This window comes from Podarcis gaigeae, assembly GCF_964106915.1.
Source record: "Podarcis gaigeae genome assembly, chromosome: 5".
In the NCBI taxonomy this organism is placed as follows: domain Eukaryota; kingdom Metazoa; phylum Chordata; class Lepidosauria; order Squamata; family Lacertidae; genus Podarcis; species Podarcis gaigeae.
Genome location: NC_139681.1, coordinates 33249649 through 33273097, shown reverse-complemented (window position 1 = coordinate 33273097; position 23449 = coordinate 33249649). Strand labels below are relative to the sequence as shown.

Genomic DNA, 23449 nt, shown 5'->3' with positions numbered 1-23449 from the left:
GGCTTACTCAGGTAAGAGTAAACCTTGGTTTGCCATTGTATGTGTACCAATCCAGTTATACAGGCAGGTGGGTAAAACAGCTTTTCAGGTTCAGAACATGTTTTAATCCTGTATGATTCTGGGCAACATAGGTTAAAGTTGCTTAGAAGGACAGGACTTAACCAACTAACCTGTTCGGTCACCACAAGGCTTTCCACTTGCACAACATAACTTTTCTTTTCCTCCTCTCGCTGTGCGGACCTGAGCTCTTCCTAAAACTGCTCTGGGGGGTTGTTGGAACCCTAGAACATGTTTAGGGGGTGCAGAGGGGAGGAGGGGGGAGGTTTTTTGTACAAGCATAAGTCCTTGTGCTGATGGAGCAAGAATACTGCCCCAATTTCCACTTGTTTGCTTTGTGCATGGAAAAGAGTCCTTATAATAGAATTCTGTATCACCTCCAGATCTCATAGGAAGGTACGCTGTGACATCCCTTGGAAGGAAAAATTTGCACAGCAAGTTTTTGGTACCTCACAGAAGAAATTAGGGACTGAAACTCATCATTTAAAGTATTTAGTTGCTGTATAAGAACTTAAATCCACAAACTAAAAGCAACATAAAAATATTAATGGTGAATAGGTGGTTCTCATCTTCATCCTTAAAGTACAGGTTTTAAAGTTATTAGGTGGCACACCAGTTTGCAATTCTAATTCCACAATTGCTAACGAAATCCGTTCTATATAATTCTGTAATGCTATATTAGTGCTCACAGTCCAAACGTGTACCTCATAAAAAGTCAATGCCAATGGTAGCTGATGAGCTTTGAAAATGTATGTTTGCAAACTGTGGACAGCAGAGCAGCGGTAACAGCATAATGACTGTTTTCTGGGGATAATATTGTGGTTCAAAGTGAGTAAAGGATGGTTTTATTGCTCAAGTTAACTAGCTAAGCTTTTAACTTCCTGGTATATGTACTTTAGACTCATCATCAGCTAGCTCTGTATTAGCATGTCTTCGTCAGCAAGAAACAGTTTAAAAATGCCTGATGAGCAGAAGGGCTACTGCACATTTGACAGTTTCATATGGTACAGTGTAAGGGAATTTCCATTCCCAGTAACATGATACAGATATAAATCTTTTGGGAAATGCCATAGTCTGAGCATATATCTCTGAAAATCCAGCATACTTGGCAAAGTGGCCTTGCCATCCCCATTTCATATAAATCATGTTTTAGTCATATTCTATGCACACGGGCAGGAATTCAATTACTTCATCCCCATCCCCTACATAGTGGTCTCTACTAGGAGTAGATTAGAAATATATTCCAGTTCCCACCTCAAGTGAATGGGCAATCCTAGTGAGGAGCAGGTGGGGGCTACTCAGGGATGTCCTCAAAATCTCTTGACACCAGTGAGTGGGCCTGGACAAGGGACTGGTGGTGGAAAGATGAATGCTAAGGAATGCCTGTGGTCTCTATTTGGTAAGTGCTGTTGGGAAGAGAGTTTCAGAATTCAAGGGTCTTATTTAATACTGTAGACTTCTGTGTTCAGGGAAACTCTGTGGTCTCTTGGAAGCATCAGTAGGGAGATCAGTTTATTCCTGTTTCTTACTGATTGCTTTTCAGGGCCAAATCCTCACAAAGCAACATACTGAGAGAAGTAGAACAGTAGAACCTCAGGCAGAGTATGAAGCAGTGAGTGGATCTGGACCAAATTAGATCCCCAAAATGATTGTAGTAATGGTTTGAACCTCCCTTTTAGTTATTGTGGGGCAAGAGAAAGATCAAATAGGAGCCCCACAGTGTCCCAAATGAACTAGGCGAGATTGTATGTGCATAGAAATTCTGATATGCCCTTGCATATATGGCATCTTGCAGGGTTTCTGTTGTACAAGAACATCAGAGATCTGCTAGATTAGAACAAAGGTTTGTGTAGTCCAGATCCTGTTTCCTGCAGTGACCAGCCAGATGCCTCTGGGAACCTCAAGAGCACAATAGCTCAGCAACTGTTCTTTCCCATCAAACTGATATTCAGAGGTTCCTGGAGGCAGAGTATAGCCTTCATGCCTAGATTTGTACATCATCAGAGAAGTCAGTATGCAGAGGGCTTGCTGATGGCTGATCCAAGTGTTTTCAAAGGCAGTTAAGGATAGGAAAACAGATTGTGGTAGTGGGTTGTCCTCTTTTTCAATTTCAAGATTCAAAATACTCATGTTCTCATTTTGGGCTATTGGACTAGGAGCTAAACTAAAAACACATATTGCTGGATGGAAAAAGTTGGCCTACATAGTAAACCTGGAGAGGAAATCATGGTGCACACTATATACTATTTGTATTTTAAAGCATTCCCCAGTGGTGGTAAATGTTCTCCAGAGGAGCTACACAGCCAGCTCTCATTTCTCAGAGCGAATTGTAGATTTTCACAATACTGTGACACTTTAGTGCTAAAACAGATATTGCCCAGTTGTGGATTTGACGTGTAGAATATCTCCCAAGAATACATATTAGATTTTTTTCCTCCATGCCAGCCTGAGTACAGCATTCTGCAGAAGACAAAACACAATTGAATAGCAACTTGTCCTTTTTATGAGCCCAAGTGACATGTAGTGAGTTTCCCTTGTGTTTTGCCTATTTGCAAGGCAATTGGGCCCCTAGTGCGGCTTTTTGAAACTGTCCTGGCAAGTGCAGCTCTGTTTGGATTTGAAGAATGAGCACTTTCCTCTTAGACACAGAGTTTTCATGTTTTAATGCACTAATGGGCTTTTATCACTTGGGTGCAAGGAAGAATTTACATCCTCTATCAGTCGGAAGCTGCGCCGTATTCCTATTTAAAACTCCTGGCATGGTTCCGAGGAGCCTCCATGATCACTTCACCATTTTCTGTAGATCTTTTTGAAAACTAAATTAAATTAAAGCCTCATTAAAAAAGAGTACAGAGGCCTGGCTGGTGATTGAATGCTCATTGTTCTTGTCCTGTTTTATGGGGATACCTATTAATGAACTTACCTTGGGGCTGATAGGAAGAGGTGGTTAAGAGAGTTGGTTGTGAACCACATAGGCCCCCATTTGCATCTCACCTCTGCCTGAGCCTGAGTGAAATTGTCCTTAGATAAGCAAATATCTCTTAGCCTTCCACTGCAATATAGGGACAATAATTGCCATAATTTCTGATGCATAAGCTTTATGATCTGGTTGCAGTATTTTACCTTCCATTATTATTGTCACCAGTGGAAAAGACTGATAAAAATAGAGACTGTAGAAAGTACTGTTATAGAGTCTCTCTGTGTTTCTGCTGATGTGATAACGAGCCAAACTCTGGAATACCCTGATCAAAACTGTGCAATAGCAAGTCTTCATGTCATTATTAAGGATGCCCAGTAGTGAAGTTGGAGTCCAGAACAAGTGCTCTGGGTCATGTTTGCTGAAGCGACAATATGGCTGCATAAGTCATATTTTGTAGGTAGTCAATAATGTGAGGTGTATTGTAAAGCAGATTGAAGATTGATTATTCACTGCATAATGTTCCCAATGTTTTCAATTACAAGTTTGTTGGTTTTATAAGAGTATTAAAAATGTAGAGATAGCCACATATGTGGAATTACTCTTTTAACAAACTCATTCAGATAAGCTTCCCTCCCCATCCCCGACACTCATATAATTGCCTAGATTCCTGAATAATTAATTTTCTTAAAATAGAGGTTCTCTCTTTTTGGTACTAACAGATGTGTGGGCAAATTCACGTAGGTGATTAACTGCATTATGCTGCATATGTTTGCACTGAGGTCCTGTTCAGTAGGTCTTACTCCCAGGAAACTGGGTATAGGATTGCAGACTTAGGCTGCACATTCGGAACATGTTGGAATGTACTTCCAAGGAGATATGAATAGGATTTCACTGTAAATCTGGTTTTCCTATATTGCTTTGCCCAGCACCTTATGAGCCAATAACACTACTTCTCAGCAAAAGCTTCATAAATTTTTATGATTTACATTATTGTAGATGCTTTGCTGTTTTATCATTATAATCTAGGCGTATGTTAATTTGCATTCATAATGGTGACTTTGTTTAAAGGACGCTGGCAGCATTTCTCTACGATTTAATACTTCCCTAGTGTTCTGCAGAGTGCTTTAATTTATTAGTGCTTTCAAGTCTGTCACATACACTACGTGTCAGAGGTTGATCAGCAGCTAGCATGAAGAGAAATGGGTGTATGGGTTTTTCCTCTCCTGAAGCAGTTGTCCTACTTTCCCCCCGGTCTTAAATCTGTTTAAAATTCATATATTTGCAATGAGGAAATATGTGTGTAGAGCTGGACTTGAGAGGCCATCACTCCTGGGAGACAGCCTTGTTCTTCATGGCTTCCTTGTGATTTCTCAGACTGAGAGCGCATGATCCCTCTGTTGCATTTTAATGGAAGCTGTGTGTGTGTGTGGCTATGTGTAAATCTATACCCTAAAAATCGGAGTTGATTCTAGGTCAGACTTGAAAATGTAGCAACTCGCAAATATTTGTGAAAATAGCACAGTATATTCAGGAATCTCCTATTTAAAATCCCTTTGCCCGTTTCTTACCTAGCCCTGTATTCTGCACCCTTAAATGACTCTGCCCATACAGTGGTGCCTCTGGATGTGAACGGGATCCGTTCCGGAGCCCTGTTCGCATCCTGAAGCGAATGCGACCCGCGTTTGCGTGGGTCACGATTCGCCACGTCTGCACATGCGCGTGACAACATTTTGAGCGTCTACGCATGCACAAGCAACGAAACCCGGAAGTAACACGTTCCGTTACTTCTGGGTCGCTGCGGAGCACAACCCAAAAATGCTCAACCCGAAGCTACTTTAACCCGAAGTATGACTGTACTGTATTCCCTTGCTATTGGTTGTCTATAGAGCTTCCTTCCTTCAAGAACACCACTGTGGTACCAAAAGACTCGCTCTTCCCATGAAGGTTTGGCTTTAAGGCTTTAAGCCCCCTCTCCCCAAAACTAAACTTGAATTCACAAATTTTTGCTCCTTTATTATTATTTTCCCCTCTTCTCTGCCCCGTCCTACTTTCTGTTGAAATTTAGATTGAAAGCACTTCTGGACAGGGACCTTTCTTGCTCATCTTACTCTACAAAGTGCCCTGTTTATTTAGTGTAATAAATGTCCTTTCTTGCTCCCCCAAAATATAGAAAGTTGGAGTTTCACAGGCATGCTGTTCAGCATAGACATGCATAGGATTGTGCTGCAAAATAACTTTGAGCGCTTAACTTTCCACCTCCTGATGGTATCAGGAATTGCGTTTGCAAAGCAGAGACTCCCTGTGCCATGCATTTGGGTTCCCGTCTCATAGCTTATGGCCAAGGAGCTTCAGTTACCATTATCATCAATCCTTTGCACTACAAGTTCTGCGGCTTCATAAAGGAAAGGAATGCAGCCCAGTTCATCACTTGTTGGGGATCAAAAATAAATCAACAGAGCGGAGGCTGAGCAGGTTGTTTGTTGTGAACGCTGCAGTTCTGAAGGCAAAACCAATTTTTATGATCCTTCCTTTATTGCTTTAACTGCTTGTTTATTTTGGGGCAGAGAAGTTAAAAGAATTTTCGGGCTTGTGTGAGAAGCATTTTCTGATCAATATTTTTCTGGGGAGAAAGCACTAGTGCCCTCTCCCTTTCATCATACAGTAGAGCAGATGAGGAAGTGTGAAATTCACTTAATAATGTGGACTCAGTCAATATTCTGGAAAAAAAAACCAGAAAAAGTAATTTCAGTACAGTTTAGTTACTTGGGTTCGGTGGAGTCGAAAGAGAGACACTGCGCTGCATTTCCCTTTAAAAATGATTTTTGAAAAATCTTGACTTGTACAATATACAGCATTCATCTATTTATTGTACAATATACACTATCTGCTTTTCCCCTAGCAAAGGATATGGTATTTGGAAACTCCAAGAAAAGGAGGCAAGAGAAAGTTTATTACATCTAGCAACCTAATTCCATCATTCCCATGGAAGTCACAGTCAGGAAAATGCCCATTGTGTAGGCAGTTATAAAATATTGTTTCAATTGAATGAAAGAACTGCTCTGAAACTTATTCCACCACTTTTGAAGACATTCAGAGTGAGACTGTTGGATGCTGTTGAGAATATGCACCAGTATAATAGTTCCCATTCACTGGGGTCAGTAGAATTGTGTGTTTTCAATCATCGTGCCAGGGAGTTTTAAACTTATAGTGAGATTTATTTATTGCTTCTGACCTTGGAAGTTTTGTATGTGCCATTTAAGGTATACATGGTGAGTGGATATTGGGTGTAAAATGTTGGCATTGGGTGCTGCTGTTTTGGGGAAAAACCTTTAGGTTGCTCGTTAAGAAGTGACTTTTCAGTGATCTTTATTCAGTCGCTACATTGGATGCTGAGCCACTGCTTCATAAACCATGATTTGTAAAGCCTTAGTTGAATGCCATGCTTCTCCGTTCTCCCACCCTGTACCTACTTTGGCATGGAGATCTAGGCCAAAGCTGGCATAGGAAGAGTGGAGGTCTGAGGAGCGCATAGCCGTGATACTCAGCTATGGCTTTATAAATCATGGTTTTTGAAGCCACAGGCTATTGTCTGAATGCAATCAACATCTTCTCCTTTAGTACTGGCACTGATCGGGTTAGTATCTTCTAGGTCCACCTTGCACTAAGAAATCCTATTTAGCTTTTAAGGGTTGCATGTCGGGCTAACAGTCCTTAAATGCAGAAGGTGCTTGTTGGGTACCTAGAACAAGGTTTTCATTTCTCTGAGGAAGGATCTAATTGCAAAGTTCTTGTTGAATTTGTAGCTTTTCAAAAATACAATCTGACAGGCATTTTAAAAGATCAGATGTTCTTGCTTCACACTTCCTTCTTGTTTTCTCTCAGAGCCCATGCAGAAGCACCATCATCTGTGAAACATGATATAAGGGCAGAGCCTGGTGAAAAGATGAAGAAAAGAGAAGAAGTAGTGAATGAAGGAAGTGATGATGGGAAAGCTGTTGAGTCAAGCGATGAAGATGCTCCGGTCGAAGAAAAGAAGAAGAAGCAGCGGTCTGGATTTCGGGACCGTAAGGTATGTATTCTTGTTGCACTGGAATATTTTGCATTAAACTGCAGTCAGTTATACCATCAAGAGGTGTGAAATTGTTGTGGTCTTCAGTTGCTAAGGTGTGTGTAGAAATGTAAAGCAGGGATAGGAGATCTGGTAGACCACAGCTCATTTCATGCTAGTCATACTGGCTGGGACAGATAGCAGGTTAGAAACCAACCACATATGGAATGACATGGGTCTCCATCTGCTCTGCATGTCTCTTCTTGGGTCATTCTTAAGGCAGTCATTAATAGAAAGCTTTATGTCCCATTTGTCTCACTACCAATTTGTTGGTGGTTTATACGATTCTGGATCAATAGAAAATTATGACTGGGATTCAAAGAGCTTCTTTCAGACCTTGTTTGGGTGTAATTCTAATTAGTTTAGCATTTTATCTGAACCAGAGCTCGGGTGTGAGCTGGTGTTCAATTGGCTAAGAACTAATGGATGTGTTTGTCTTTGAAAGGAACGTACTTCTGCCCCATTGCAAATAAACTGCAGTTAGGTTCTGTGTGGTGTGTTGCTGTTTGAGATACACATCCAAAGGCTCTTTGCTCTTTCATTGCATCCTAGGGGAGAATGTGTGCTTTGGATGTGTGCTTTTATCTATGCAGAAGAGCTTCTCGGGTGTCCTGGCATTCTTGGTAGGCTAATGAATTTATATGTGGAGCAATCGACAGCAAACTGTTTTATGATTGTGATATACCTAAAAAGGAGGGTTGCGGGGAGATGAAATCTGTTTTAAACTTTAGGGCTTGGAAACCATTTCTGTCTTGATACCATTAAAGAAGGCAATTAAAAATGGCCGAGTAAATCAAAGCTGACACGCGAGGCATGTTGGAGTGCGACTCGGTAGTGAAGGAAGTGAGAATATAATAGTTCCTTTGTCAGATAAATCCTTGCGACTTGTTCATGTACGAATAACTCAGGGACTGACAACTTGTTGTGAACCACTTCGCTTGAGTCTTCGGAACACCAGGAGAAGGGAAAGGTGCAGATGTGACTGAGGGTTAATGACCAGTAAAAAGAAATATGAATGGTGTGAGGGGTAGTAATTCTTTTGGGGGGAAATAGTTCTATATAGCAGTAGGACTTTTCTGTAATGTCTGGGAAAAGTTATTAGCTCCTCCAAGTATTACTGCCCTATGGGTGATAATATGACGAGACTTCTCTTTTTTAGTTAAGGGAATTTGTCTCTGAGGAATCCTTTATTTTATTTTGTTTCGTCAGTTACTGGACCTTTGATTTCCATTTTGCTGAAATACGGTGATCAGAAATGGCTGGGTTTTTACAAATACTTAAAAATCAAAAACACTTTTGATACATCCATGTTTCTCTGTTTTTATTTGCCAGAAGAGCAACCTTCCTAGCCAGTAAATCTGAGCAGCTAGAATTAGCTGGGGGAGTCTTCTCTCTTAATAAATTTTGGAGGTGAATTGTTGATACCTGTTTTATTGGTATGATTGCATTTTGGTTAAAAATTCTGCATGAAGAAAGGAAATCTCAAGAAACATATTTGGTATAAATTGATTTGATATGTTAAACATATGTAGGCTGTGGCAATTCAAACCATTGGAAGAACCCCCAAAACTGACTGGGCATTTTGGGCCATAGTATTAATCATTCTCTCTTTCTCCCTCTCCACAATTCCCAGGATATTATCAATAAAACTGTAGTAGGGAGGAATAAAGTTTTTCTTTAGTTGGACTGCCCTGAATGACCATGGAGCTGTCTACAACATATTACTAAAATCATTATTATGGTAAAATGAACTAATAAACTTGTAGCTGATGATGCTGTAGTAAATTTTGAAGTGGAGGAGTTCATCATGGCAGTCTTATAGGGAACACCCCCAAATAATCCGTAGCCATAACAAAAGGAGAGTTCAAAAATGCAGTCACCTGTCTTGATCCATTATATATACCGAATGGGAGCAGTACATAGCATAATATTCGTTTTACTAGTATCAGCAGACAGTCAGAGAAAGAGCAATATATACAGTCAAATAAATAAAATGGTTCCGCTGTTGGAAGTTAGGATTAAAAGTAAGCCCTGAGTCTGAAAATGAGGAATATTTCTGGTCTGGGTGGTTCAAATGGTGCTGATCTAACTGTTCCATTGATGTTGGAAGTCAAGGAGTCTATAGTCTGTCATGTTTTTCTCTTGATCATGCTTACTTTTTAAGTTACCCTTTCTTCACTGTGATCCTGTGATGAACTATTACTCTTGTTTTGATATTAAAATTGTAGCATGAATATATTTTAACAAGGTCTGCTTGTGCCTCTGGTGGCTTCTGTTGATTAAGCAACTGATTGTATGTTAACCTTTTTGGATTGTCTGAAAGAGCTGCAGATGCAGAAGGAACAAATACCCAAAGCCAAGTTTCTGTCCCTTTATGAAGACTGAAATATCCCTTATGAGTTTGATCTTGTTTCAGGTTTATTTTTCAAGTGTTAAAATAGCACAACAGATGGTGGCTGTGCATTGTGCCCCTTCTGTTGCCCTCTGTGGTCCAGCAGAGTAGCCCACGGTCCCTTTATTTTGAAGTAACAGTTGTGCTCTCAGAGCACTGCCAAAAGGTGAGATGTTAGAGCATCTTTCTTTAACCCCGTTACCCATTAGAGCACTGCAGGAAGCTGCCAAATGAAAATAAATGTCAACTTATCTCTGCCATTACAGTGCAGCATGGAACTTCAGATTGCTGGCACCCCACTCTTGGCTTTGCACATTGTCTTCCTAAAGATTCTGTGAGCCAAATGAAACATTTTTAAATGGGACAGGCTGTGTGGGTTTTAGGTTAGCAGCCATTTTTCTCTTCAAGCTCCTCAGCCTTTCAGAAACCTTTTCTGCATGGTCTGCTATGGAACTCCAGTGGATTCTAGGGCACATAGTTGCACTAAGGCAAATGTGGGCAACCGTTGGTTCTCTAGATATTGGTGAACTATGACTTTCATCATCCCTGGCCATGCTTGCTGGAACTGACGGGAGTTTTAGTTCAGCAACATCTATGGTTGCTTTTCCAGTAAAATGTATGTTGCATACTCATTGCTTTCCTTCTCATTTAGGTACCGTATTTTTCGCCCTATAGGACGCACTTTTTCCCCTCCAAAAATGAAGGGGAAATGTGTGTGCGTCCTATGGGGCGAATCCAGGCTTTCGCTGAAGCCTGGAGAGCGAGAGGGGTCGGTGCGCACCGACCCCTCTCGCTCTCCAGGCTTCAGGAAGCTATCCGCAAGCCTTGCTAGCCCGGCGGGAGTTCCCGCGGGCTCGCAAGGCTTGCGGGCAGCAGCCTGCAGCCCACAAGCTCGGGGGACAGCGGGGAGGCGTAGCGCGCCTTCCCACTGTTCCCCGACCTGGTTTGGAGGCTGGCGCTGGGGAGAAGCGTGCTGATTATTATAATTTATTGCTTGTACCCCACCCTTCTGACTGCCAGCTTCCAACATACAGTGGTACCTTGGGTTAAGAACTTAATTCGTTCTGGAGGTCCATTCTTAACCTGAAACTGTTCTTAACTTTAGCTAATGGGGCCTCCTGCTGCCGCTGTGCCGCCGGAGCATGATTTCTGTTTTCATCCTGAAGCAAAGTTCTTAACCCAAGGCAATATTTCTGGGTTAGCGGAGTCTGTAACCTGAAGCGTATGTAACCCGAGGTACCACTGTATATAAAAACATAATAAAACATTAAACCAATAAAAAAAATAGAAAGCATCTCTATACAGGGCTGCCTTCAGGTGTCTTCTAAAGGTTATATAATCTCCTTGACATCTGATGGGAGGGCGTTCCATAGGGTAGGTGCCACTACCAAGAAGACCCTCTGCCTGGTTCCCTGTAGCTTCACTTCTTGCAGTGAGGAAACCCCCAGAAGGCCCTTGGTGCTGGATCTCAGTGTCCAGGCTGAATGATGGAGGTGGAGACATTCCTTCAGGTATGCAAGAAGTCATTGTAGACAATAGTGTGTCACACTTAGACTGCAAGGATCTGGGATGAAGTTCCTGCTCTGCCATGATGTTCACAGGATGACCTTGCACCAGCCAAGACCTCTCTGTCTAACTCTACCTCACTGGGTGTTGTGAGCAAAAAATAGAGAATGTCCCATGTACAGTGTCCTGAGTTATTTGAAGCTGAGGTAGGGTACGACTGCAGTAAGTGACAACAGCAGGCAGATTCTTACTCATGTTCCTTCAAAGTTTTGAATCAAATTGTTGCATAAGGTGTGTCCAATCCGTAACGTGGAATGATTTGGATTTTAACAGCAGTGAGAAAGCACAACTAGGCTACAGACGACTTCAGATACTGCAATTGGTCATGAAATTGCTGTGTCAGCTTTTCCCTGTCCTATTTTTCAAAATTTAGCCAGGCTTAGATCCATGCTAAATTAAGATAAACAGCTGGAAGAGTTGTTAGCACTTGCTTCCTTTTTCAGTTGATTTGTCTGACCTTAAGCTGCAGTTTATTAAGAATGCAAAAGATGGGAAGCTGATGTAAGCTGAACTTTCAGGTGGTTTTGCTCTGCTGCTATGTGCCTTGAATTGAATTTCTTTAAAATATACTGTAGAGTATTGATTGAAGGTAGTTTTCTGATGACCTGTTTGCATAGTCACTCCCCTCCTCCCCACTTTCTGTGAAATAGTCAAGCACTTTCACTCTGCCCCTAACCAGAGTTCTTAAAGCAAATCCTGGTGGAGATGGACATTTGAAAGTGAGAGCATTTTGAAAAAAGGCCATTTGGTTGATTAAAGGCCTAATGTGGCAAAGTAATCATGTGTCTGCGTGGGGGGTGTACCCCTTTCACATATGCCATGAATTTGATGAATGGCCTTAGGGAAAGCTGTTTGACTCAGTATAGGAACTGGGTAACGAAATCTGTTCTGTTATGTATCAGACAGTCACCTTTTTGATTTTTTCCCCAACAATAGTTATAAATAAAGTTTTTATCCCAGGCTGTGTACCTGAATTGGATTTGATTTTTTAAATATATTTGACATTGTTTCTTATATTGCTGGTGATTTTTATTATTATATTGATTCAGAATATTTGATGGGAAGCCCTTCATAAATGGAATTAAATGAGTTATAAAGGGGTGTGTTTGCAAGGACCACAACATTTAGTGTTCAAAATGCAACACTTTAATAACTAGTTCTGACCGTTCAGTCACACTCTAGCATGGCCAGTGAACACAATCCAGACATGGTGGTCATCAGGAAGAGGGAGCAAGTTTAGCCCCCAATATGTTTCCCATATAAGTGGATGATTTCTGTATCATGTATATGTGCCATGTGTCCCCATTATTTAGACATGCACAGCCTTCTCAACACCCCCTGCCTGTCACAATGGCAGTTTTGCTAGTTATTATTAAATGCCATACTACTGGAACAGAGGCAAATACTTTTTACTGACGTATACTATATTGAATGAATGATTTTGGTCACAGACCAATAAAGACTTGTTGAAATTATCATGCTTGAGGGCTTAGAAGTAATAAAGGACCCAAAGAAAAGTGAAGAACCAAAGTGTTTGGTTGGGTCTGCCCATCTCTAAATCATTCCCTTTTCTATATGTAGTACAGTAAGTTGTTTTATTGGTTAGCATTTTGCAGAGGTTGTATATGGAATTACCTACACGTATCAAAGCAAATCGTTGTGCTGTTCTCTTTCTCTATATTTTTAGGTAATGGAGTATGAAAACAGGATCCGAGCGTACTCAACTCCAGATAAAATCTTTCGCTATTTTGCAACCTTGAAAGTAATAAGTGAACATGGAGAATCAGAAGTATTTATGACCCCACAAGATTTTGTGAGATCTATAACTCCAAATGAAAAACAACCAGAAAGTAAGTGACCTTGTATATAATGACAGCAAGTATATGTGATTATGCAGAAGTGAATTCTTGGTTATTGTAATCCGTTTAAAAGGTTGATTGGCTTATTTCATTTGTCAACTATCAATAGCTATAAATTTCTATGTAGAGATATTAGCTCTGGCTATTTCTTCCTGAAATGTGGCTCAGGAATGATGATTTAATTTTCAGCTTCTTTGGTTTCGTCTTAGGTACCGAAGGGCCTCTCCACAGTGTTGGGTGCTCTTGAGGGGGCAACTTAATTGCAGGGAATACTGAAAAGTTGAAGTAGCAGCAACAAATTTCTCCCCTGAAGACAGAGCTTGAAGTAGATGGAAATAGAAGCTAATTATGCAGACTTTCAACTCATAATTTTGCTTTTAGCTTAAGGCTACCATGAAATATAAGTGGATGCTTCCCTGTCATAATGGAAGTTGTTGGGAGGGGGGAATCTAAATTTATGAAAACTGTAGGCCATCCCTAATCTCTAGGCTTGGCTGCTCAGGTGACAAAAACATCTTAGAATATGCCCTTCCAAAAACAAATTAAAGGAAAAAACAAGAAGCATTCTCCAGTGGCTATTATAGAACAAATTCATGAGATCATGTTGCAAAGAGAAAAGTATTTTGAGACTCTTCATACAGTTTTATGTAGACCTAAAAGATGCAAAGCTTCAAAGAGCTTCACATATTTTATCTGGGGTTTTTTAAAACACATACCAGCACCCCTGTAAGCTAGGCCAGTAATGTTATCCTCAAATGGCAGATGGGTGGAGAGCAGAGGCTGAAAAGGGGTGGACTTACATAAGACCAACTGGGGGTTGCACCCAGGAACTTCTATACAGTATAGTTCAAGTCCCTTAGCCACTACATTATATCTGCTCCATGGATAACATGGAGGTGCACTCCAGGAAAACTTCCCCCAGTCTACATTTTGCTTAGACTTCAAGTGCTGACAATTTCTCCCAGTTGAGAAGTTCTCTCTCTCTCCCAAATCAGGAGGGTTAAATGAGGTTTGTGAGATTCTTGGCTTTGCTTGTGTGGAGCTAATTGGTCCTTGAAATACTTTGCTGGTGCAACCCATATTGAAACATACAGACATTAGCAGTTTTGTCTCGAGACAGTGCAATTGCTCCAGACATATGGTTAGAGGTAAGTTATTACAGAATAACGACAGGCTTTACTGAGAGAAAATGTGAGGGAGCAGGTATTAGGAGGGAAGGGATGCTTACGGGAAGTAATTAAGATCTGAGAGGGGCTCTTTACTATGTAAAACACAGGTTGTTAGTGACCTGGGGTTACTGTCTGATGGATTTTGAATAACTCTTGTGAAAGGATCATTGCCAAGTAGTTTCTCTGAAACCTCCTGTATACCTCTTAATCTCTACTTAGGCATTTCTAAGGACAAGCCAGTAAATTGAAATATCTGACCCAACTGCTGTCATATTTTTTTAAGCTTATGAAAGTGCAGTGTGTTAGTAATGCATTTGGATTCACTTTAGACTACAGTAGTTTTGTTTAGTATGCTTTATGTGAACTATGCACATTCCCTAAAGACTATATATCTTGGGCAGAAGTAGCTGTTTTAAAAATAAATGTTCTTTAGAACTTGTTTGATGGCAGGATACAGAAATTTAATTTCCGTGGTACTAAGTATATGAAGTATTTTATGATACTCAGTTATTCATCCTTCTGATTACCCTGTTGGGTAAGTGTCATATTGAAAACCCTACAATATCCAAGCAAATGCATTTAGGCTGCAGTACTATCCACTCTTACCTGGAAGGAAGGCTTATGAGACATAATGGATCTGTCTTCCATGTAGATATGTATAGGATTGTGCTGTAAAGGTGGGTTTCATGAGTAAAGCAAGACCCATGGCCTTGTGCAGAGGCAGTCCCACGTAGATATGAAGCCAGTTTGGTATAGCAGCTAGAGTGTTGAACCTGGGAGACCAAGGTTCAAATCCTGCTCAGTATTGCAGCTGACTGGGGTGATCTTGGGCAAGTCACCATCTCTCAGCCAAACCTACCTGACAGGGATGTTGGAAAGTTAGAATAGAATATGGGGTGAACCATGTGTACCACCTCAAAGAAACTGGGATATAAATATAATTTTTAAAGCGGCAGATAAGTCATTTGGGGGAGTAGGAGACCTTTGCACTAATGTGGACTGGACAAGCAAAAGTCAAACTTAGGGATGTCTTGGTCTGTAGGCGGTGAGTTAGGAGGAGGGACAAGGCCATGGAAGGGGTTGAAGGTAAGGAGAAGAAGCTTGTGTAGGTTCCAGGCACATACATGAAGCCAACCTAAGGATTTTAAGAAATGGCATTGCTGCTTAAAATGACAAGAGGGCACCTTTTGTCCCTCATGTGCTATAAAAAAGCATTCCATATTAAAATTTGTTTTTCTTTTAAAAGATTTAGACAAATCTAGTGGTAGGGCAGGACTATCAGCAGCAATTATTCATGATAGGTAAATGGCATTTTGCTGTACAGAGGGAATATATTTATGAATACCAGATGATGGGAACATGACATCTGGGAAAGTCTTTCGCCATACCACGTGAGTACCACGTGAGGTGGACCACTGTTAAAACAAAATTCAGGACTACGTGGGCCTAGTTTATCAGTCACTCATGTGCTCACAAGAGCATCATCAAACAAACCTTATTTTCCATGATGCTTTTGGAACAAACCCCAAATTCCAATATCCTACTAAGCCTAAGCATGTGAGACTGAAATAACCACAAATTCTTCTCAGTTTCCCTCTCCTCCTTTTGTCTCCATTTTGTCTGGGGGTTTTTAATTGTAAGTTGCTTGGGGTAGAAACTTGTTCTTTTTTGCAAAATGCATAGAGGGCATTGTATAAAATAGCAATAAACTTAGCACAAATTCTTTAGATCTTATCAAGCCAGAACCCATTGATTTCAGTGGGAGAGATTCAAGCAGGTGCTTAACTCTCCCGTTCAACTTAAATTACCATTAAAAGCGTGTGTCTTTGGATATGCAAAAGTATTTTTTTTAAAAAAAAGTGAGTGTACTCAGGTGATTGTTCTTCAGCACAGCATCCACAAATCGAATGCACTGCTTGACAGTCTTATAACTTTTTCCCTCAGCTTATGAAGCTTGATGACAGTGGAGATTTTATTGCCTTGGCTTAGGAGAGTCTCAGAGATCTGAGTTGATTAATAACTCTGTTTCTGCACTATGACCATTATGAACTTCTGAATATATGGGAAGCATTTTATCATGTTTACTCATAAACAGGTGGCAGTGATATATATCTGCCTTGCTGATCAACGGCTGCTGGATTCCCCTTCTCTCCCTGTTCCCCACATCTTGCCAGTCTTGAGTAATAAGACGAAAATGTCATTATTTAAAATTTCATCTGGAATTCTTTTTGTATATGTGTATATAGAAAGAAAAGAAATAAAATACAAATAGACTGAATATGCATGCCTATGGTTGGTTACCAGTTCTGGCTTGGGTAGTAATCCTCACCATGTCTATTCAAAAGTAGTCCAGTTGAATTCAATAGCGCTTACTCCCAGGTAAGTGGTGTTAAGATTGCAGCCCTAGATGTTAACCATAATATGCCAGTTTGGAAGCTAAACACATAATGGAGAGATGTTTGAGTAGCACGGAATTGGTGCTGCATACACACATGGCTCATGCATAGTGGTGGATAATAATAATAATAATAATAATAATAATAATAATAATAATTTTATTTATATCCCGCCCATCTGGCTGGGTTTCCCCCAGCCATTATTTGTTCAACCATTTCATCAAAACTACCACTGGGTTCTGCTGCCTTAAGATCTGGTGTATTACTTCTAAAATATCTACCAAGATCTTTCAACTGGAAGACATATCCACCATGAATGTAAGAGTCCTCCATAGCCATTCTGTAGGTATGATCCTGAGGTCTTTTTTATGATTTAATGGCTATGATTAATAATCTTATACTGCCATGTGTTTGAATTTAATCTTCATGAAAATCATTCCATATTTTAAGAATATATTCCCATTTTTGTGTTTAAATGTGTAAAATTTGGCCATCAAAAAACTTAATTGGCATCCCTTGTCTTTCTAATAGTGTAGTAGATTGTATTTTAGACATTTTAGTGCTTAAATGGGCATTAGCAAGCATCTTGCCAAATATGGCTGTTCCATATGAGTCCTATCTTCTCTCTTAGCTATGAATAATGAAATGTCTGATTTTGTAGGCAATGGTGATAACACAGAACAAAATATGCAGGGTGGTAATCTATCTTCTCATATTCTGTGAATCAAATTATTCTAAGTATACAGATCATATTCTTCTCACATAACAAACAGACCAGGTTGTTGGTTTAAATTGAAATTCTTAACACGCATTTTTGTCTCAAACATAGCTGGTTCTACATTCTGCTTTTCTCAGTTGGAGTGTATTTGCTCAGTGGATTAGTTTATCCTCACTGAATTGTTTTCTCTCTTCCCTTCCTGGACCTTATTAAAGTTTCCAATGTTGCAGAGGTCCCATGCTGTTTATACCACATCAAGTCTTAAATCAGTCAATAAGTATTTATGTGAGTTAAGTTTATAGTAATATAACTTATTCATAAACTACTTCTTCCACAGTAGCTCAGAATTGATCCTTGCTGCTTCTTTCTCCCATACAAAATCTGCTAACATTTAGGGTTGTACTAAACAGGATGTTGACAACAAAGGTCCGTATAGTGAAAGCCATGGTTTTCCCAGTAGTGATGTATGGAAGTGAAAGCTGGACCATAAAGAAGGCTGATCGCCGAAGAATTTATGCTTTTGAATTATGGTGCTGGAGGAGACTCTTGAGAGTCCCATGGACTGCAAGAAGATCAAACGCATCCATTCTTAAGGAAATTAGCCCTGAGTGCTCACTGGAAGGACAGATCGTGAAGCTGAGGCTCCAATACTTTGGCCACCTCATGAGAAGAGAAGACTCCCTGGAAAAGACCCTGATGTTGGGAAAGTTGGAGGGCACAAGGAGAAGGGGACGACAGAGAACGAGATGGTTGGACAGTGTTCTCAAAGCTACCAGCATGAGTCTGACCAAACTGCGGGAGGCAGTGGAAGACAGGAGTGCCTGGCGTGCTCTGGTCCATGGGGTCACGAAGAGTCGGACATGACTAAACGACTAAACAACAACAACAAACAGGATGTAATATAGTAAAGAGGAATAGCAATTTAGGAGCTGTCAGTTTCTTAACAGTGCTCTGTGCACTTTGGAACTCCCTGCCTATTGAGATCCAGCAGGTGCCTTCACTGTATTCTTTTCGGCACCTGCTAAAAACATTTTTGTTTAGGCAAGCCTACGCAGATGCTTAGAAATTTGAAGTAATTTTAATCTATTTTAATATTTTAACTTTTGTATAGTTTTATCTTTTTGTAAACTGCTTTGAGGCATTCCCCCCCCCAATCAAGCAGTGTATAAATTTCATCAAACAAACAAACAAAGGCAATGTCAAACTTTCCAATCATTTTAAGTCTTTCATCTCTCTTCCTCTGATTACTGGTCCATAATTCAATGTTAATAACTACCTGTGATTTTCTAGTATGAGAGATTCTCAAACACCTCATCATATTTTGTTGCTCAAAGCTTTCTGTCCTGGCTTCTAGCTTTAATTAGGGTTGAACCGTACTAAAAACAATTCTGGGATTCAGCTGAATTTTGTATGTGTTTAAGCAAGTTTTTCACCCTTAAATCTGACGGATAAAGTCATTTGCCCACCCTTCTGCGTAACAAAACACATGGAACCACTGACAATCTGTTGCGGAGTTAACTCTGCTTAAGGAAGGCTCTTTTACATCTGACGCTCGACTGTTGATTGGAAAAGGTAAAATTACATCCTAAGATGATGTGGACCCTCTTGCACAAGCAGAACAGCTTCAAGCAAAAGCACGAGAATGGCATATAGTGCCTACATATTACAGCACTGTTTGAACACATGCATAAGCTCTTTTGCGGGCATTTGCGGAATAGTTCCGGCTGTTATTTTTCTTCCTGGTTCTGAGGTTCCAGTTCATTGCATCTTGATTGCAGTGATGGGGGAAATGCCGTGCACGGCTTCTTCCTCAATTTAGCTACTGCAAGTAGAACGCTGGTATAATGGATTGAGTCCGTGCTGGAAGCTTCAAGGCTGCAAATGGTGAATTTAGCCCATTTGGTCTTGTTCCCCCACAGCACACCATTTTGTGTGCACTGTATTTCATGGTGGCAAATGGCAGGTTACTGCAACATTTCTAGTACCTTTATCTACTGCTGCATCTGCTCCTTAGTTTCATCTCCTTCTGTAAGATTAACTATTGATTACTGTCTTCTCCCTTCAGCATCTTTCAAATTTACCTTTTCTACCCACTTAGTTTGGAGCTCATAGACCATCGTTTGCTTTCAGCTTGTATGAAATGAATGTTACTTAAAGTTTGATGGCAATTTTGAAATCTGTTAATGGCATCTGTTGCTTAAGGCAGTATAAATATTGAAGGACAGAGGTTAATGTATAAGGTAGTAGGGAAGGGTAGAGATATTAATAACTTGTGTATTAAGTTCTAAGAGAAGCAAGGTGTGGCACCACCATTACGTCTTGATATAGCTATAGCTACTATTCCCCAGATCTGTACACATTTCATAAGATACAAAATGAAGCTACTATTAAGCTGAGCTTTCCTGTACTTTCTATGTTTTGGTTGGTTAGAGCTTAATGTGTTTGAACCATGTGAATATATTTCATAACATTCAATCCGTGCTACATAAAGCCTTTGCTTTTCTCTTGTTTCTTTTAGACCTCGGACTTGATCAGTTTGTGGTGAAACGCTATGATGGGAAGGTGAGATTCTTAAGCCTGTGGGTGCATGCTAATTACAAATTTTAGCTACTAAGGAAATGTTTGTTTTCTCCTCTCTGTCTGTGAAACTGTCTAGCAGTAAGCAAAGCTGTGTTAATTTTGGAGGTGATTATAGCAGGGAATTTTTATGGGCCACCACGGAGAAGGGGACTAAATTTGAGATTCTAAACAGCCTCTCTTGGCCCGGCTTGTGCAGCACCAAGAATGTAGAATGTTGGATACAAGTCAGCCTCCGCTGGAGGTTGATGCTTCTACATGGGGAAAGAGAAAGGAACCTCCAAGCTTCTTAGACTGCCCTTTTACCTGTGCTGCCCTTCCTTCAGGCTACACGGATACTCTTGCAGTTGCTGACCTCATTTTCTCCTTCCTCCTCACCTTGGGAGAGCAGACATCCTTTGTGTCTCCACTGCTGACACACAAGAGCAAGCACAGCTTGTTGCATTCTCCATCTTAGTTAGAACTAGGATCTTCCCTCTCAAATCATGGATTTCCTGCAGGAAACATAGCTTTGTTCGCAATATTATATCTAGGGTAAAACATGTTCCTCCCACAGTGATTCAGTGTTAAATTGAACTTTTAAACTGCAAATACCATCAATGGGAAGGTGGAATTCCCCTCCCCAAGCTCTTTTTAACTTCTTTCACTGTGTATATAAGAAAGAGATGCAGAATTCCAAAGCTGCATTTGCCTCCTTGTCCCTCCTGCTCTTTATTTCATTGAGCAGCACTCTCAGGCAAAGTCAAATTTGCTTACTGCTTTCCTGCTTTGTCTCATTACTGGGCTGACCTATAATGAAGTGAACAGTTGCTGCTGTGCTTTTAAGAGCTGAATACAGCTTTGGCCGCTCCCCCCCCCTTCCTTTCTTCGGAGGCAGGCCCGTTCTGCTCAGTCTGGAGGTGGAGTGCCATTCCCACCAGCCTGCCTCCGGAGGGGAGGGGAACCATCTTTCTCCGCCAAGCTGTGCAGCCGTAGGGTGTGGAACTGGTCTCTTCCTTCCCGTCCCACTCTGCTCATTGCACACATGGGATGGTGTCACCATCTGCCTCTGCGCCTGGCCAGCTGAAGGGGAGGATGGACTCTTTTTGACTTGGCAATAGTAGCTCTGGCTTGGACTGAGCTGCTCTCACTTTAAGCTGCTGCCGGGCACAGCAGTGATGGCAGGAATATGGGTGGGCCTGGAGAATAGGGCATTAATCCTCTCTGCATGGCCACACACCTTAATTTGTATAGCCTTCTATTTCTTGGTTATCCTGGAATGTGATCAAGACTTTGTTTATGACTGTTTTGAATATAATCTTGACTGCAATAGTCTACCCTGCTGCTTATAGTGTTACGGACAAGGATATGCCTGAAGGCAAGTTGGCTAATTGACATTGCAATAATAGACACTAAGCATATTTTCTTGCCCCTGCGGACTGGCTGTTCTGAAATTTCAGATCTTGCTACAGATCTGTTTTTATTTATGTGCATATATATATATATATATAATGCCACCAATCCTACTGAATCTATCCAGATAATCTGAATTTGGGCTGCGTAATTGTTTCAGCTCTTTTTGATGACCTTTTTTGTGACAGATGTGCTCTGTCAGGTGGTTCTTTGCATATTTATTTACTGTACCACACCGTTAACAGAAAATTCGAGCTGTTAAGGACGTAACCTGTGAGAAATTCCATTGGGCTGCTTAAAAGAACATATTTTTCCATAATGGAATATACAGCGGGCATTTGCTCCCCCTCCCTCAGTCAAGTTCCAGACGTCTTTGTTTGCTGTTTGCTTCAGCAAATTGTTCTGATTGATTTAGGGTGGCTTCTTGGGCATGGAAAACCCAAATCCGGAATGCATTAGTCATGAGCTGTGCATGTCAATATGTACAAAACTGCTGCTTTTGCCTTTACAATATACAGCAGCTTGAAAAGGATCAGCAGTCAACATACTGCTTCCATAGCTCAGTGTACATGAAACGCTGAGCATGAGTGTGCTGGCTCTCAGAGAGGAGATTGTGGGCACTTCATTCCTTCTCAGTTTTTGCTGCTGCTTTTGTGAGCTAAGGCATGGTTTGACTTCAGCATGTCTCCTAAACCCAGACTTATGGTTCACCTTACTCCAAACAAACAGCCAGGTGTAACCCAAAAATAAACCATGCTTACAGCTGGTGGATTGTTGGGAAGGAGATGAACCTCAAGCATGGACAACACACTGAGGCACACCATGGCTTAGCTCACTTCAGTGGAGCACCAGGATTGAGGAGGAACAAAGCACCTGCAATCTGTCCGGGAGCCCTGCACGCTCATGGTTTGGCTTATATGTGAACTAGACCATTCTATCTTCCAGGAAGAAGTATCGATTGACAAAAAATGTGCCTGTGCCCTTTACAGTCCACTTCAAGTTCAGCTGTTAGCGCTCATTCCTAGGATGTTAGTCCTACAGGAGGACTTGGACAGCTGCCTGTGATATATTTGGATCTCAGATTTTAACCTGGGGTTAGCCATTAATTTTTAACTGCAGCGGTTAATTGGTTTGTGCCTCAGGCCCAATACGGATGTTGCCCATCAGGGAAGACTCATCTCTTTTTAAGCATAAGAAAATATATTGCTAAGGGTTTGTGCTTGCAATATAAGGATGCTGTAGGCTCTTCCAAACATTGTTTTATATCTGTGAGCAGCCTCCCTTCTACCACTTCCCAGCTCTTGTCAAAGCTTTGTGGCATATTGGTTTTGTTGGCATAAACTGATGGAATTATGGAAGTCTATCTTTCTCTTTCCCTTTAATTTAGTAACTACTAATTTTAATTTTTATTATGTTTTGGCAGGTAACTCCTAAATCTCACTGACCTTTTGTGCCTCCTTTTATTTCTTGGTTCTAAGGTGTGCAGCAGTATCTTGTTCCTGAGACATGAATTGGGTTTTTTTCTTTATTTGTTTTATTCTGTGGTTCCTCTAACGATGTACAGTTTGTAATTATTTTGTTTTTGTTTTTTGTTTTTGTTTCTGTAACCAAACCTTTGCTCATTTTCTTCCCTTTCTTCCTAACCTTTCCCCCTCTCATCAGGATTTTTGGCAGGTACTGACTTGTCAGCATGTGCTTCAACCAATTTGTGCTTCAGATCCCATATGTGCACCTCCTTTTAAAAGGGACAGTATATATTTCTTATTTCCCCCATTACCTTAAAAAGACTGTTGGCTTTCATCATTTGAAATCTAAAAAGGCCTTTTTTTAAAACATGGAGACTTAACTTTTCCCAACAAAAAAGTTGTTGCAAGAGTTCAGTATTAAGTCATTTAAACACAGAATTATTTAACATTTGGTAAACCAACTAGATGCTACATTAAATTTCTTCTCCTTTTTGTGATCATTTTTTACTGAGCAGCAATGGTTGATTTTTCCATTTTGGTTTAATAAAATCAATTATCTTTATATTCATAAGAGAGTGAGGCAAATCTGTTTTTCACAAATATTTAATTTATATTTTGTGTGAATGGGAGGTATTTGCCTATGGGTATATTTACATTAAAATTCCAAATTTTATGCGTAAACTAATTCTCACCACATATCCCTGTACTTTGAAGCTATCTTAATCTATCTGCCACAAACTACTTGAAGATGGAACAGGTGACTGAATTCCGTTCAACATAACTGAGTGATAGAGGATCAGCTTACATTATCAGTTTCCTTGAGATAGCT

The 23449-nt window shown here is 40.5% G+C and overlaps 1 protein-coding gene across 1 annotated transcript in view; it reads left to right on the top strand.

Moving 5' to 3' along the window:
- MICU1 (mitochondrial calcium uptake 1) overlaps positions 1–23449 on the top strand; it is a 129110-nt gene that overhangs the window by 26765 nt on the left and 78896 nt on the right. The window contains exons 3-5 of the mRNA XM_083740715.1: positions 6860–7046; positions 12731–12893; positions 19704–19747. Of these exons, the coding sequence (XP_083596841.1) occupies positions 6860–7046; positions 12731–12893; positions 19704–19747 (394 nt within the window). The remainder of the gene's footprint in view (positions 1–6859; positions 7047–12730; positions 12894–19703; positions 19748–23449) is intronic.